General features: G+C 39.2%; 1 protein-coding gene across 2 annotated transcripts; it reads right to left on the reverse strand.

Moving 5' to 3' along the window:
- Positions 1-8137: 8137 nt before the first annotated feature.
- LOC143354025 (endoplasmic reticulum metallopeptidase 1) lies at positions 8138-14623 on the reverse strand. 2 transcript variants are annotated; one of them, XM_076787698.1, is made up of 15 exons: positions 14400-14623; positions 13874-14319; positions 13250-13796; positions 12889-13016; positions 12692-12823; positions 12497-12617; positions 12094-12396; positions 11784-12013; positions 11541-11721; positions 11276-11460; positions 11041-11196; positions 10758-10963; positions 10527-10639; positions 10284-10459; positions 8138-10160 (listed from the first exon to the last, which is right to left on the reverse strand). In XM_076787698.1, the coding sequence occupies exons 2-15, from the start codon at positions 13874-13876 to the stop codon at positions 9996-9998; spliced, it is 2646 nt and encodes an 881-aa protein (XP_076643813.1). In that variant the 5' UTR covers positions 13877-14319; positions 14400-14623; the 3' UTR covers positions 8138-9995. The 2 variants fall into 2 exon arrangements, with proteins under 2 accessions (XP_076643813.1, XP_076643812.1); XM_076787697.1 differs by lacking the exons at positions 13874-14319; positions 14400-14623 and having other exon boundaries at positions 13250-13808.
- Between the last annotated feature and the right edge of the window lie 343 nt (positions 14624-14966).

The following is a 14966-nucleotide window of genomic DNA, read 5'->3' on the forward strand; positions in this document are numbered from 1 at the left end:
TAATTTTAGCATAAAATTTGATTGATTTGTAAATATTTAATTGTCTATTTTTCGTAGAAGCTCGAAAATTCCTAGGTAAATACAACCGTGTCATGAAAAGCCTTTCATTTATGAATTGATATTATGAGAAGACTAAGAAGTTGAAAATAAAAATTAGTAATTAATATTTACACTGTAAAATTTGATAAACTAGATATTATTCAGTATAGTATAGTTTAATCAGTCATATTGAGCAGTTAAATTAATGAACCTGTATATTACAATAAATGAGTTTCAATGAGTCTGTAGTATTTTATACGTACATTTTCAGTAATTTAATTTTAGGGTACAAAGCATAAATTAATCATTGACAACTTTCATTCATTTTTAGTTCTTTCAGTGCTTTTATCCATATCGAACAAGGCTGTTATTAATTTAAAACATTTTACTTCAGCTTTCATATTAAATTCGCCCCTGCAGTCACGCAACCCGCGTTGCAGCAGTGTCTGAAGGGTCTGCTACAACAGGGGCCGAAATAAAATAATCTTAAAATGGTTATAATATATTGAAATAATGAAAGGGGCAGATAGAAATGGTTTAAACGACTTCGAATTATTATCTTGTCCCTTGTAATGTCCTTTGTAATGTCTTCAGGATAAACACAAGGAGGGATCGAAAGAATTGTTCTTCTAATGTATTAATTAACGTGCTCAGCACGTTACGACGCTTTCCATTGAAGACGGCATCACATCCGGTAGAAGTTCGGTCAAAAACGATTTATGTGCGTCGCATATGATTCGCTGGACGTTTATAAATGAAAATCCTTGCCTGCGTCGATCGAAGTTGTCGAATCTAATCAAAAGAATAACTTCCATTCGCTAAAAAATAAATTTCACAGAAAGTACTACCCATTTTCAGAATTGATCACTCTTACTGTATTTTTCATCGAGTTCGTGACTGGGTCAGTCAGAACAGGACGGCAATATTACCAACAAAGTACTTACTACGTTCCAATCTCTTTTCCTTTCATATAGAACAATGAAACATTGAGGACATTTCAACGGTTGATGGAACAAATCACTGGTCGAGGCGAATGTCGAAGCTTGCGTTGATGTCCGGACGTTCGGCTGGCTGGATGTGACACAGCCGAATTTTCATAAACATCAGCTATGCCGACATCTTGCCTTCGAGGCGTCCAGTTGATTGCAAACATTGTTTTTCTACTGAAAAAAAAAACGAAAAAATAATTATGCATTCTTGTTCGAAGCTTAATTCGTAACAACGCGGATTTTGTTGCGCGAAATGTTCATGCGATTATTTGTTACTAAATTTTATGCGATTCTTCGAGCCATTCCGGAAAACGCAACTGATTCAATCGTATTACTTCTATTATCTAATCTCAGAATTTTTAAAATGAATGTAAAATGGAGCAACTGCGATACTCGCTCGATGTATCGCCCTCGTATGTATAAATATACAAAAATTTAAATTCCGAACTTCTCCCGCCAGAAACACGACAAGAACACGCTAGTCGCAGGTCGTTTCACAAGTAGCTTCTTTTACGTCAACTAAGGAAAATGCTGAAGACAAGAACGAATATCAAGCACACAAATTACCTCACACCTCTTCTTCATTCTACCAAAGGTTTCCTAGAAAGAAGAAGAAGGAGAGAGAAGCGGTAGCCAGGTCCACGAACGAAAATGCTGAAGGAGCAGCGACAGGTGAGAAACGCTGAAGACAAGAACGAATTCTAAGCACACTAGTTACGGAACGTCCTAGAGAATACCTCCCTGACAGTAATATATTCCTCGATAATTCCCTCGGAGGTCTCCGGCGGTATCGGCGAACGTTTATGCGAAGCAGCAGAGTGGCGGCGAAGCCGATTCCCAGTTAAACTCGCGAGGAAGGATCCACGGCGGCTAGAAAGTCGTAGATCGCCGCGTAATTCCAGACACCTGCACGAGGTTGGAGGCTCGCCAAATAACTGATAGCGTGGGCGTCGCGGCAGCGAAGACATCGGTGAACGATGCCGGATGTGGAGAGAAGAGCCGGACTAGCCTAACTCGAGAGGGGATGAAGGCTCCCCCCGGCTTCTTGTTCCATTGGTTGGGACCAAACCGATCGTAGCCTCTTCCTCTTCTTCTGGCCACCGTTCGAATAACTCTCTGTTCTTCCCGATCTTCGTATTGCCGGTTTTAACGTGTTACCACCTTCCGGTCGCCGCGAGGCGTTAATGAACATCCTTCTATCGCGCCACATAACACCTGTTTATACTCGCGAAACTGCTCGCAGCGCTGCTAACAATCGGCCCCCGGCCATCCGGTCGACATCCTAGAGCAAAGATCATCGGCATGGTTAAACATGCTCTAATTTTTTTTTTAATTCGGGGACGCTCTGTATACTGTATATGATCATCCAGATTTCTAATTTAATAGGTTTCAGTTTGTTTCTGGGTGGTCCCAGATTTGTCAAAAACTTTCTGTCGCCAAAAAGGCAACAAGAGTCGACAAACAGTTGCTCCAGTGTGGACGTAGCTTAAGACTTTGTATTTTCTGCAGAGACTCTAAACTTCCACTTTGTTGCAACGCAGTTACAAATACGTGACGTGCTTCCATTCTTTTAACAACAAGCGCGATGTTGTGCTTATTTTTATTCATAGGACGTTCGTCGTCCTTATTAATTTTCAGCATATGCAGCGAGAGTGATGACTGAGCCCAATGACCAGGAAAAGTATTCTTGGAACTTGGGGTATACTGAATACATGGACGATTAAATCAATTTTATTATTAGTTTAAACTGGAAGAATGGCGTGCATGATAAGTAGATTGCGGATTTTATGCATTCGTAACAACAATCTTCATTTACTAGAAGAGGGGACATACATTTTTACTGAACTTCTCGTAATTGGATAATTTTTAGTCTGCATAAAGATTCACAGTCCAACCTAAGCTTCACTCCATTACTCCTATACATTTGAATGGGCCTATCAGCGGTGTACAGCGTCTCCAAATTAGAGATTAAAAAAAATAGTGTATTAACAAGTTCACTACCTAAAATTCTAAAATTTTGAATTTACGGTTATTAAAATTGCAAAGATGCATCCACGAGGAATTACCCATAAAATTTATTTCTTCGGGAATATGTTATTTGAAAAAATGGCTGAAAATTTAGATAGCCTCACTCTCGTTTAGTCACTTTCGCGACCCTGGTGTTAAGACAATTAACTATTGTAACAATCACCCTACGTTTAAGAAACAACGGGGGTACTCCTTCGACTTCGACGAGGGATCCCGACCGATTCTACCTTCGTTCTCGGCGGATGGGAACCGGAAGTGGGTGGGCTCGTGCCCGAAGGTGGTCGAAAAACGTACTCACACGAAAATAGAAAGCGTGGAACGGGCCGGAGGCCCGCGGCACGCTCGGTAGGAACCCCCGAGGTCTCCGTGACTTCCGGTTCTGGACGCCGAGAGCGCGTGTGCCCGACGCTGACCGGATATGGCGAAGAACCGACTGACCAAATCGTGCGTCGCCGCGTCGAAGAGCCGGGCGGCTTCGTGTTCGCTTGGGCTTTTCATGCGAATCACGCGTTCCCCTGTACCAAATACCAACCTCGGCCCGGTGACATCATACTCATCGTACACTCGTACCTGTGCGGCCCGACGCGTGTACGTGGCGAACGTGGACACGCGTTCCTGCCTGCCACTACCAGCGTTCCACGTTGTTTTCGAGCCTCACCCTTCGGCCGTTGATGATTCCGATAGGGATATCATCGCCAGTTCCCCTTCCTCTCCAAACCGTATTAATCCCAATTCCTACCCCTTCGCACTAGAATGACGACTCTGCCCAGTTAGCCAAATGCTGTTTCAAGCAAATTTAGCGCAATAATTGTACCACAATTTGCGAGCAAAAGACTTGCCCACTTGGTACCGAAACCTTGTTTGGAGCAGAATTTGGTCCCCATTTTATACGAGTTTGGCACCCAAATTTGTCGGCAAATTCCTAGTCAAATTCGGAGACAGATGGATCGCAAATTGAGCGCAAAGTTTGGAGACAAACCTTGGCTTCGTTCGGCCCTCGTTATAGAGGGCAGATCCGTCGCACTAAGAGCGGACCTTCTTCGAAAAAGTGGTGCGTAAGCACCACAATGTGCCGTGAAAGACAAAGCGCCGTAAAAAATGTGTTATAAGAAATAAAATGTGTCTATAAATGTATTATACTCCGATTTTGCCCGATATTTACTTTCAGAATAAGGTTAGGTTCCCTCTTAGTGCGCCTGAGCCGGCCTCTATAACGAAGCTGATCGAAGCCAAGGTTTGCACTCAAATACCGAGCCTAATACGGAAACATATGGATAGGAATTTGGAGAAAAATTTTGGCGCCAAATTCAAAGGAAATTGTTTACTGGGCGTGGCGTATACTCGAAATATACATTATCGCTAGCTATTTTTGAAATACAAGAAAGCACGCATTTTAACAAACATTAATGACATTGCATGCATTGCTAAAATATTTCAGAACCGTAAAACTATCTAGACTGTAAAATATTTCGGAGACTTCTAAAGTATTCGAGCAAGTGCCCGAGGTGTCTTAAATATTTATTTTTTGAGAGGATTCTCCCAGTTGAGCTAGAATAAGAGAACGGCGAAGGGTGCAAGATGCAGAGATAGGAATAGAAAATGGTGGCGGATTAGTAAGCTGCACGGCGAACGCTCGCGGAGAAAGTCCATGGGGTTCGGTGGCTCTCTTCGTGGGCCACCGTTCTCTTCCTTCTCCTCTTTCAGGCCGATGTTATTCACGCAACGATCGACAGAAGAGGAGGAGAAGGAGAAGAAAAAAAAAAAGCCAATGGTGGACGAATTGATCGGTAAGCGGGACACGTATCCCCCACGGTTGCATATATAAGACCGTAGGGACCGAGTATGCTTACACGAGGAACCGGGAGGAACGGGCACGTATGCACGGCAACGACCACATCGTCCATCCGGTTCTGGATATTCGGATGCCTAATTTTGTTCTGCCGGAAAAATGGACCGACGGAAGCATCAAACGCGCGCCCAAACGAGCACGCACTGTGACTCAGAGCGGGACTTGACGTCACAGATGCTCGAATTTGTTATTCTAGACGAACTTTAATAAATCGAAAAGTGCAGATAAAAGATGCGTGAATAATTGTATCATGTTTCACAAATAAATTCTACAGTTTCTCAACAAATTCAATCTCCTGCTTCGATAAGAAATGGCAGCAGAGCGTGGTTTTGTTCAGAAACTGTATAAACTATTAAAAAAATGTATCCACATGTAATATCGTGGAGATTAAAGATGACAAGAAATTTAATTTACTAAACCATGAGGTTGCCAGAAAAAAGTTTATGAACTTCCCCCTTCACAAGAATATTATTTAAAGATTTTTTAGATTTTTTTTTCAGCAAAAATATATTGAGAAAGCGAACGATTGTTCGCTTTGTTCGTGCATATGTTTAGTAATATTCGAATGGCGGGCCGGCTAATTGCCCCGGTAAGATTGTTTGCTCTCGGTTGAAATGATGCCGGTTCGTCAAGGCCCGCCCTATATCGCGAGTAAAGTCAGCCTCCCCTAAACGAGAGAGAAAGAGAGAGAGAGAGAGAGAGAGAAACGAACGAAAGGCATAACGAAGCAGAAATCTCGGCGAGAAGTAGGCCGTGCAAATGAGGTAGCCTCTGTGACGGGGGGAAAAAAAGTCAGCCGGCTGCTAATTGACGAACAAACGGGTACAGTTCAGCGCAGAGATCGGCACAAAAGAACCCGAGCAACGATTTAAAGGTGCGAACGATATCGGTAAACATTTACAAAATCACCGGCGAGACATTATTTGAAATTATCCGAGAAGTATGGATCTCGTCGATCCGTCGGGTGGATCGATATATACAAACTTTACTACGTTAGAAAAAGAAAAATTATCACGCGGAATTCTCCTCGAGCGTGCCGATAATTAAAAATAATAATTAACTTCAGTTGAGAGGCCGTCGATAACCAGCCTCAGCTGCTAGATTCTTGACCAGCCAGTCATTTTACAGGCGATTCATAATTACACGATACTCTGATTTGCAAGCTCCCGGCGCAATTAACGCTTAGGCGATTGTGTTCGTTATGGCCGCCGCTCTAACTCGAGAAGACGCTCCATGAATGACTTGAAGCGATTAGAGAATCATCTGCTCGAGTTTCTACGTATCTTTTCTTTTGCAAACGTATATTAAACTATTCTCAATTATTCATACTGTTATGCGTCGCTTGCTTTAATATAAATTGGAGATAGTAATGTTTCTCGGTAATTTTCATTCATAAAGATACAACGCTCCGTCTATAAGCACTCTGACTGATCTCCAAGCCAATTAGTGACCTGCAATACTCGGTAAACAAACAGTTCTCAATTATCCAAATTAATGCAAATACCGTGGCGAAAAGAGTGCGTTGTGTACATTGGAAGTAGTATCTTGGTAATTTTCATTCATGAAAATACCGTCAAAGGTATCAATGAATAAATTCACCATTGCAAGCGTTCGCAGAGCTAGCCACCAAGCGCTGACCTCCAAGCCAATTAATAACCGATCAATGCAATAAATACTCGGTAAACATCTCCGACTGGTCGAAAGTAAGACGTCGGCTGGTATCGCGGCTGCTTCTTAATTAGTTCAAGCAATACCGACGAGAAAGAACGTTTCACCTGCCTTCTCGAAGCGTCCGAAAGATTCCTCCCGAGCAACATTGCGTTATCCTGTACGACCACTAATCACCAATCGGCGACGACTAGCCCGAAACTATCCACTCGACAAACTTTTGCGGTGCTATCGGCGTCGACGAGGATCGTTATCGTTTTTCGAAAGTTTCGAACGGGCAATTTCCATTAAGATAAAGTCGCGAACGATCGCGCGGCCGTGCAAGAAGAAGAATCCGAGCCATTGTTCCAGTACCGAGGCCCTCTTATCTTTTGATAGTGTCCCTCGTCGGCTTGCCACGACCGATAACGGTCGCTCTCGATCGCGGTTTATCAGAAGTACCGAGCGTCGCGACGCCTCGAACATTTGACGAGCACTTCCGGTTTCGATGGAGAACGGTCCTCGATCATCGACGACCACGACCCGTTTGCAAACCTGTGTCGCGACACGAAACGAAACGCGCGGCTCGCTTTAACCAGGAAATCGTTCTCGTCTTACAGGATGCCAGCGCGTCAATATTGACACGTTTCTTACGAAACAGAACGAGGAGAGACGAGGACGGAGAGAACAATCGGTCATTCGATCTTGCAAAACTTGGATCCTACGTGCGGCTTTGGAAACGGCTGGCGTGCGCTCCCTTATACAAATTTTCGAATTTTCATCTTTTAGTTTTAGGAAGGTCCGTCTAAACCTGATTACAAATTACTAGCATGTGCTCCCTCATACAAATTTCAAGATTTTCATATTTTATTTTTAGAAAGATCCGTCTAAACCTAATTGAAAATGACCGGCATGTACTCTCTCTCATATAAAGAACAACATTGAATTTATTTATTTTGAGATTTTTATTATAAGGTGAAGTCTCAAATAACTGCCTCTGAAGTTACATGCACGATTAAACTGAAATAAGAAAAATGTTTAAATTCTCCTCCATTTTACAGATACATTCTGTTGCTATTTTTCAGATGAAGCTTGTCTGTCACTAGTATGATTAATTGGAATCATATAGTTCTTTAATAATATCGTTTTAAATAATAATAATAGAAAAAGATAATTTGTGTCAGTAAAGATTCAGTAATAAAATTCTACTTTTTCAACATTTATAGAAGCAACTTTCTGCTTTTTCAGAATGCCGAGGTGTACTATTATTTTGACAGTGACGCAGCATTGAAAATTGTGTCACTTGAATTGAAACTCAATTTGGTAACTGGACCCTCCCATTTTCCACGTAACCAGCTCGGAAACAGGAAATCAATTTGGCGGCACAATAAGCGACGTTAAACGTTATGACTAACTCCAGATACGGTGCTGTAACTGGAATTACGAGAAATTTCTGCTTATCAAGGTGTAATCCTTATCTGGCATTGGAGCCGAATTTCAATCGATAAATCCGATAAAGCGAATCCCTTGAGCCATGTGGATTTTGCATCGAACCCGAGAACGGAATGACTGAAGAAACGTAGACTTAACTGTTTCAACTCCTTTTATTTTTCACTCGTGGGTTTCTTGCTCGATAACAATCTGTAAATTACAATAACATACGTATAGTGTATAATGTTATATAAACCTGAAACGGAACTAGAAACGCGTGGACGTTAAAATAAAATATTGGACTCATAAAAACAACGAACACGGGAGTAACAAAGTCTTCAAATAATTGGTTAAAATTATTTCAGCGTGATTAAATAAATATTGTATAACATAACACGAAATTTGCCTCGATACGTGGTACAAAACATAACGATTACGTTTCGCTCATTGTAGAACCGTAATCGTATCTATAACACAGTATAATTAGTAATAATTGATTCGTGTAGCGCGTCGTTATTCAGTAGAACGATAATAGATTGTGCGGTGAATTAACTTCACGAGATGAAATCAATTGATAGTCTAATTAAACCAGTAACAAAAATGTAAAAGAGACATCAATGTTTCAAATTAGAGACTGATTGAATTTCAAATAAGACCTATTAAACTCGAGTGTACAAAATTAAATTCTCTCGTCAGCACAATATACACGTATTAACTATTTACGTTAAATACTTTTCCCTTTTACGTATGTAAAAGTGTTCGTTTCTATGATTACCTTGAACTTACTTATCAACTACTAAGTTGGCTATCGATATTGGCAAAAATTTCTTACAGTTAGACTCTTTAAACGTGCATCATTTCAATAAATGCAACTGCGCTATCGTTTAAAATATCCGTTTAAAACAGCGCGATGGCCTTCGTTGGTATCATACGAGAACTAAACCGTACACAATTATTTAACAAAGTACCGTGACTTGCACAACCGTAGACAAAAAGATTAAATTTAAAATAAGTTCAGTCTCTTTGGAGTAACAACCCTAAAAGAAGACGGGTCGAGAAAGATAAAAGAAATCGCCTTTGAATTTTAACGATTCAACTTAACAAAGATAACTAAGAATTCCATAACAAATGATACACTTAAAACTGTACAAAACTGTCGGGTTAATTTAATTCATACAAAACACGCAATAACTACGAGTAACAAAGGAAAGTTGGTGCTGAATTAAATTAAGAATATATTCCCACAGACAATTGAAGATTTGTGCTTTTAAAGTTTGTATCTTCTATCACCTTTTATGTGTTAAATAATAAAGAACGACGCTTCGAAAACCATGCTTCAATGTACAAGTTACAAAATAAAAAGACAACTGTACGGCGATATAAATTTCTTACAAATTTCTATAAATCGTTACCCGCGAACAGTACCGTTAGCGATAGTATTAAATTTCTAACGCTTTAAAATTAAATGTAGCTATAATCAGTCTAAGGGTACGGGTACAACGGAGCTGCGATACTAGTGAAGAGAACGGCACTCTTGACGATCGACTGCTAAACGCTGCTGTCTTCACTAGTATGACAGCTCCGTTGTATTCGTACCTTAAGGCATACAATTGATATGCTAGGATCATCTTTTTTTTCTCTACAAGGTAACTGTAATTAATGAAGTATCAATTCGATAACGTAATATATATGTATGTATATATTACTCTCGTCTTACAACTACGTCTCGATAATGTACTAGTTAGAAATTTTTAATAAATAGAAAGATAAACGTCTCATTCATCAAACAGTTTCCTTTAATGATGATCGATGTATCCTGATAAACTGACGTCACGCGAAGTTAGCATGTATGTGGTACTCTAAATCTTAAGCTTATAAATTGCATTGTTAGGTATATGTCCTTTGAATCATATTGAAAACTATGCTAGCATACAGTGCCGTCTTCGTTAGGCCCTGTCACTGACTATTCTTTAACTGCGCATAATAATGGAATCGTTTATTCGATGCTTTTGTTAAAATTGCCACGAGGTGTATGTTGCTGTCCATGGCGTGACAACGGTCCATTGTGGAAATTGAGACAGAAACCGTTTAAATCTCAGAGACTTTTGATGCTCGCCGTGAAGAAAATGACCGCCCAATGCCACGGTCAAACATGGTGCCTTTTGTACATAAGGGACCTATACAAATAAAAAATTATTGTACATCTAGATATGCACACGATTATGACTTTCCTCATCGACAAGCTCTTTTCTTATACCATGTACAATCATTCTAAGTAATACCTAGTCGTTTAAACTTACATTTAATTCGACGGTGAACGTATAAGGAGTGCAATCAGATGCACAGGAATAATAAACAAAATATGTTTCCCTATCGTTCCATTTGGGTCCTTGTAACGGTTTTCCTCCTAAAATGGACCATTTTTCCAAATGAACACTTCTGTACGGAGACAAAATTATGCTTATGTGATCGGGACCTAGAAATAAAATATTTACGTAGTTTTTATGTTGTATAAGTGCTTATTATGGTGTATAAGAAATTACCTGTAACGTTGAATGTGAAAGTGACAATATTCTGTCGCGTAGACTTTGAAATAAGCTCCAGCTGTGTTGGAATGTTGATGAGCGGTGCTGGTCCTGGGATCCAACTCGTTTTCCTATAAGAAAATGTTGTGCGTTAGTTATGTTTTGATCCAATTATTGCAACAGGTTTCAATGATTTTTGGATTTTTTGTTCTGCAGTTTCACGATAGGTTGTATAATAGGTTTTCTTACCATAAGAAAGTTGTAACAGGCATAAAGTATGGTAGGCCACAATACAGCTCCTCTTCGCAATCCTTCAGAGTTGGTGTTGCCGCACGTACTTCAGGCACCATAATATCGACACTGTGAGGGCTGTTCATGTCTAGATCGGCTATCCAATACCCGGTTCCAGAATACCGTAAGTTACCATTAACGTCGTAATATTGTCTTTGCGCATGCTGTGAACATAACATCCATTCAAGATACAATGTTCGATAATTCTTAAAAAATTAGCTGTGAATATTGAATCATTTACCGCGATCATGAAACGTTCCGGTGCTAACCACGATGGATCACCACTATAAGGGAAACCAAATGGACTTAAAATTAATACTCCAATTTTTAACAAGAATAGTCCGACCAATACGCTTAGGACTCGTTCTGGATTTTTAATCAAAAGTATTATTGGTAACTGAAAGAGAAATAGTCGGTATTATGAAACTATATTCTAACAATTTGATTTGTGGTTTGTTTAAGGTTTCATACTCTACCGTAAAACTAAGCATTAGGCAAAAGAGGATAGCTAATGTGTTAGCCATGACGACTTCAGAATTTATGCTGCTACCAGACCGTCCCATTATAGGAATAAATAGATAGAGAGCACCGATCACTAAGTAAAATGATTGCATGTAAGGTATAAACATTGTAGCTAAGTAATACAATAGCCACTTCCAGCCTAGAAGAAAGGAATTCCAAAGATAAACAATTTTTATTGCGCATAAAAATTCGCAGTCTAGTTAGAAATAATAATTATACCTCTCCACTTGTTAAAGAAATGATGTCGCAGTAAATTTCCAACTGTAGGGAATACAACCCAATGTAGTGGTATGAAACCGGATCGTATCTCGAATACAACGCAGCAGAAAAGTATTAGCATCCATATAACAGAGTACGCGTCACAGTATATTTGAAACAAAGTCCATGCGGTTTTAACTACCTACAATAAATCGATACAATAGTTAGTTAAATATTAATTAATAAAATACTAATGTTGCTTACCTTCTTTTGTCGCAGTCCAACACATAAAAAGAACATCATTGATATGAAGATGGTTGGACACACGTATAAAAAGAACAACCAGGATGGTTTCGCGTACCAACTCATAACTTTACCAAGCTTGGTAAGAACAATTGCGAGCATTGTGCATGAAATCATAGACACCAGCCACGAAGCAATTATTGCTCCGATACACAGTAACACGTATTTGAAATATACCATTTTCTTTATATCTGAATAAGAATTGATAGAAATGAATTTAATGAAATTTTGATGCGAATTTTATAGAAGCAAATTTTATACGCAAGCGTACCTCTCCGCGCGTTTCGTGCATTCAGATATATAGAGTATACGCCAACCATTATGCTAACAACATTAATCGTACTAGCCACGTGTTGCGGCCATCTAATAACAAATGCACCTAAGAAATCAAAGAACACAAGATTCCCAGGATTGTCCTGAATAGACTCGGATAAATTATTATCCATTACTATTCCTTGCAACAAAGCAAGAATATTATCTCCAGTCCTTTGTAAAGATCCTAGAGGTATCTGATCGATATTGTCGAATTTCGTATGGTACACGTAACCATTGGTCGACCAAGCGAAATCAAGACCTAAAATTTTCGAATTATGTTAATCGTGTTGTTAATACTCGCACGGTCATCGGTAAAAATGTTACGCAGACGGACACCGGTGGGTCTTTTTAGAGCATACCAGAAACATTTCCAAAATCTCGAAATATTCGGAAATCAGTGTCTCCAGGCACAATACCACTTTCGAAAATTTCCTGAGCTAAGGACGAAGCGTATGGATAGGGGACAGACTTTGAATACACCTACAAAAACAAAAGCACAGATGACAAAATAGAATATGCGTATAGGTAAATGTAATTGTGTAATTGAACATTACTTGAAGCAACCAAGAACTGTCTGGCCCAGCCTGGAATAGTAATTCACGGCCGCCGGCACCACAGGCCTCCAAATTGATGAAAGCACGTACTTCTTTAGCCCAGGTGTGCTGCGTTATAAAACCGTGAGAAGCCTGGAAAGTACAAATGTATGTATCAGCTGATATATAACGTACCGAAAGAACAACAAATATTATACCTGCATTAAATTTTCTTCAGCGCCATTAAATAGAAATATAATATTATGCTTCAACAATTTTGAACTATGAGAGATCACGCGTAAAATTTCTAACATCACAGCACAACCAGCTCCATCATCAGATCCACCTATAATTGAACAGAACATGATTCACCAATTTGCTTGATTGTATGAAAAATATAAATTACATTATTTTATTGTGTGAGTGCAACAGTTCTGTTGGTTTCAAACAATCAAGCATAAAAACGTTTTCGAACGTTTAAAGTTATTGTTCGTGTATAAAAAAGAAAATAAGAATTGAGTTTTATGTTGTAATTAATCAAGACCATCAAAACTGTTGCACACACCTAGCAATTCTTACCAGGACTATCGGGGAAAGTATCAAAATGACAATTTAATAGCACGCTGCTATGTGTAGGCCTATGTGGACCAATTTTAACAATGATATTCTGAACATTTCTATAAACATTTGTCATTCCATCGAGGAACTTCAAAGGAAAAGCTCCACTATGTTTGGTTACATCAACTAGAACCTTATGGTTTTCATTGGAGTCCTTAACTATATTATTGATAGTGTCTGTTAAATATTTTATTGCCAATACTTCATTCTCGTAGCTTCCAACAATCCGTGGACCAATGGACGTGAGCTGTTCGAGATGATTACGTGCTCTCTCTGCTATAAACCTTTCAGGGTATAATCCTTCCTTGCTTATTGTTATCGGTTCAGGTAGCTTCTTCTCAAATACAATTATGATGATGGATACAAAAAGGAAAAAAGTAAAAAGGAAAAACAAGTGGTACGATTCATTCGGCAGTACTTCCTTCCTTTTTGAGGAGGCTCTGTCATCATACAGAACGTCTGCGGATGTTCTTTTCGTAACACGCTGTCGAAATCTTACTCCGTCTCTCTGAAAATTCATATTGTTAATACTCAGTTGACAAAAGACATAATACAGAAGCCATTTAAAAATATAATATACATTACCATTGTCGGTGTTGAGCAGTGAAAACTGTTTCAGAGACTGATGAAATACTCAAACTTGAGTGATAACACAAGCAATGACAGTCAACTTTGATCTATGCAATGATATGTGTACTCCTTGTTTTGCAAAAATATAATTTCCAACGTTCCCGAGTGAATCAAACAAATCAACAAAGTTGTTTTGTTATTTATCTTTCAATCGGGCTTTCGAGCTAAAGCGATACTCGTGATTGCAAAGATTTTGTACAACGATAAATCACTGTAAATGTCGATATCAGGAAATTTATTTGATAAATGAGATATCCAAAATGAGATTGATGAACCACTTTTTTCGTTGTTTCTCCTTCTCATTTAAGAATGCCAGACTACACGCTCGCTACTCCAGCCTTCCCTTTACATAATTCCCGGCTACTATCGCCGTTCATTATCATCAATCGATTTTATCTTTGCTGTAAAACATTTAGGTAAAGTTCGTCCACATGCATTCATGTGCCACTCATGTGCCACTACGATTAGATATGTTACTCACCTATATCACATTTTCTTTTAAACAAAGTTTGTGTATCCCACTCGTTTACTCGATTCTTACTAACACGAATTGCGACACACTTGAACGTGGCGTTCGACGGATCGAGTTAGTCGAAACGGGTTATTTGATTGTAATATTGTATGATTATGCGACAGAGTTAGAGGTTTCTCGAAAGGAGTAAGAGAAATATTAACCCGAAATAGACTGAAAAAAGATAAGACTTATCCGACGCTCGACATTCGTTTCAGATAAAAGTCGTCGGTATATAATTATATAGGTGCCCGTATACTTAGACGGCATTGAATACAAATTTGTTATATGTATTATTCAATTATTTCCTGAACGAACGCATGAAATTGCCATATAATATTAGGAAAATAAACAATGGACAGTATGTGAGACAGAAAATTGGTGAAGGGCATACGAGGATTGACGTTGACACGATTCAATTTCAAAAGTCTTCGAAAAGTAAACGGGACAACGCGCAGTAGTTTATTAGAACGCAATTGTAGCTGAGCAAATTGATTTTCAACGTTGTTCTGTCCTCTACGTGAACATATGTATATA

This window comes from Halictus rubicundus, chromosome 5 (genome assembly GCF_050948215.1).
Source record: "Halictus rubicundus isolate RS-2024b chromosome 5, iyHalRubi1_principal, whole genome shotgun sequence".
Lineage (NCBI taxonomy): Eukaryota > Metazoa > Arthropoda > Insecta > Hymenoptera > Halictidae > Halictus > Halictus rubicundus.

What these genes read in the sequence shown, in the direction of transcription:
- LOC143354025 (XM_076787697.1), bottom strand. Translation starts at nt 13,808, where the DNA reads ATGAATTTTCAGAGAGACGGAGTAAGATTTCGACAGCGTGTTACGAAA. An exon ending in CGGAACGTTTCATGATCGCG is followed by an intron (nt 10,964 to 11,040) that starts GTAAATGATTCA and finishes TTATGTTCACAG; the next exon opens with CATGCGCAAAGACAATATTA. An exon ending in TTTCACATTCAACGTTACAG is followed by an intron (nt 10,460 to 10,526) that starts GTAATTTCTTAT and finishes TTTTATTTCTAG; the next exon opens with GTCCCGATCACATAAGCATA.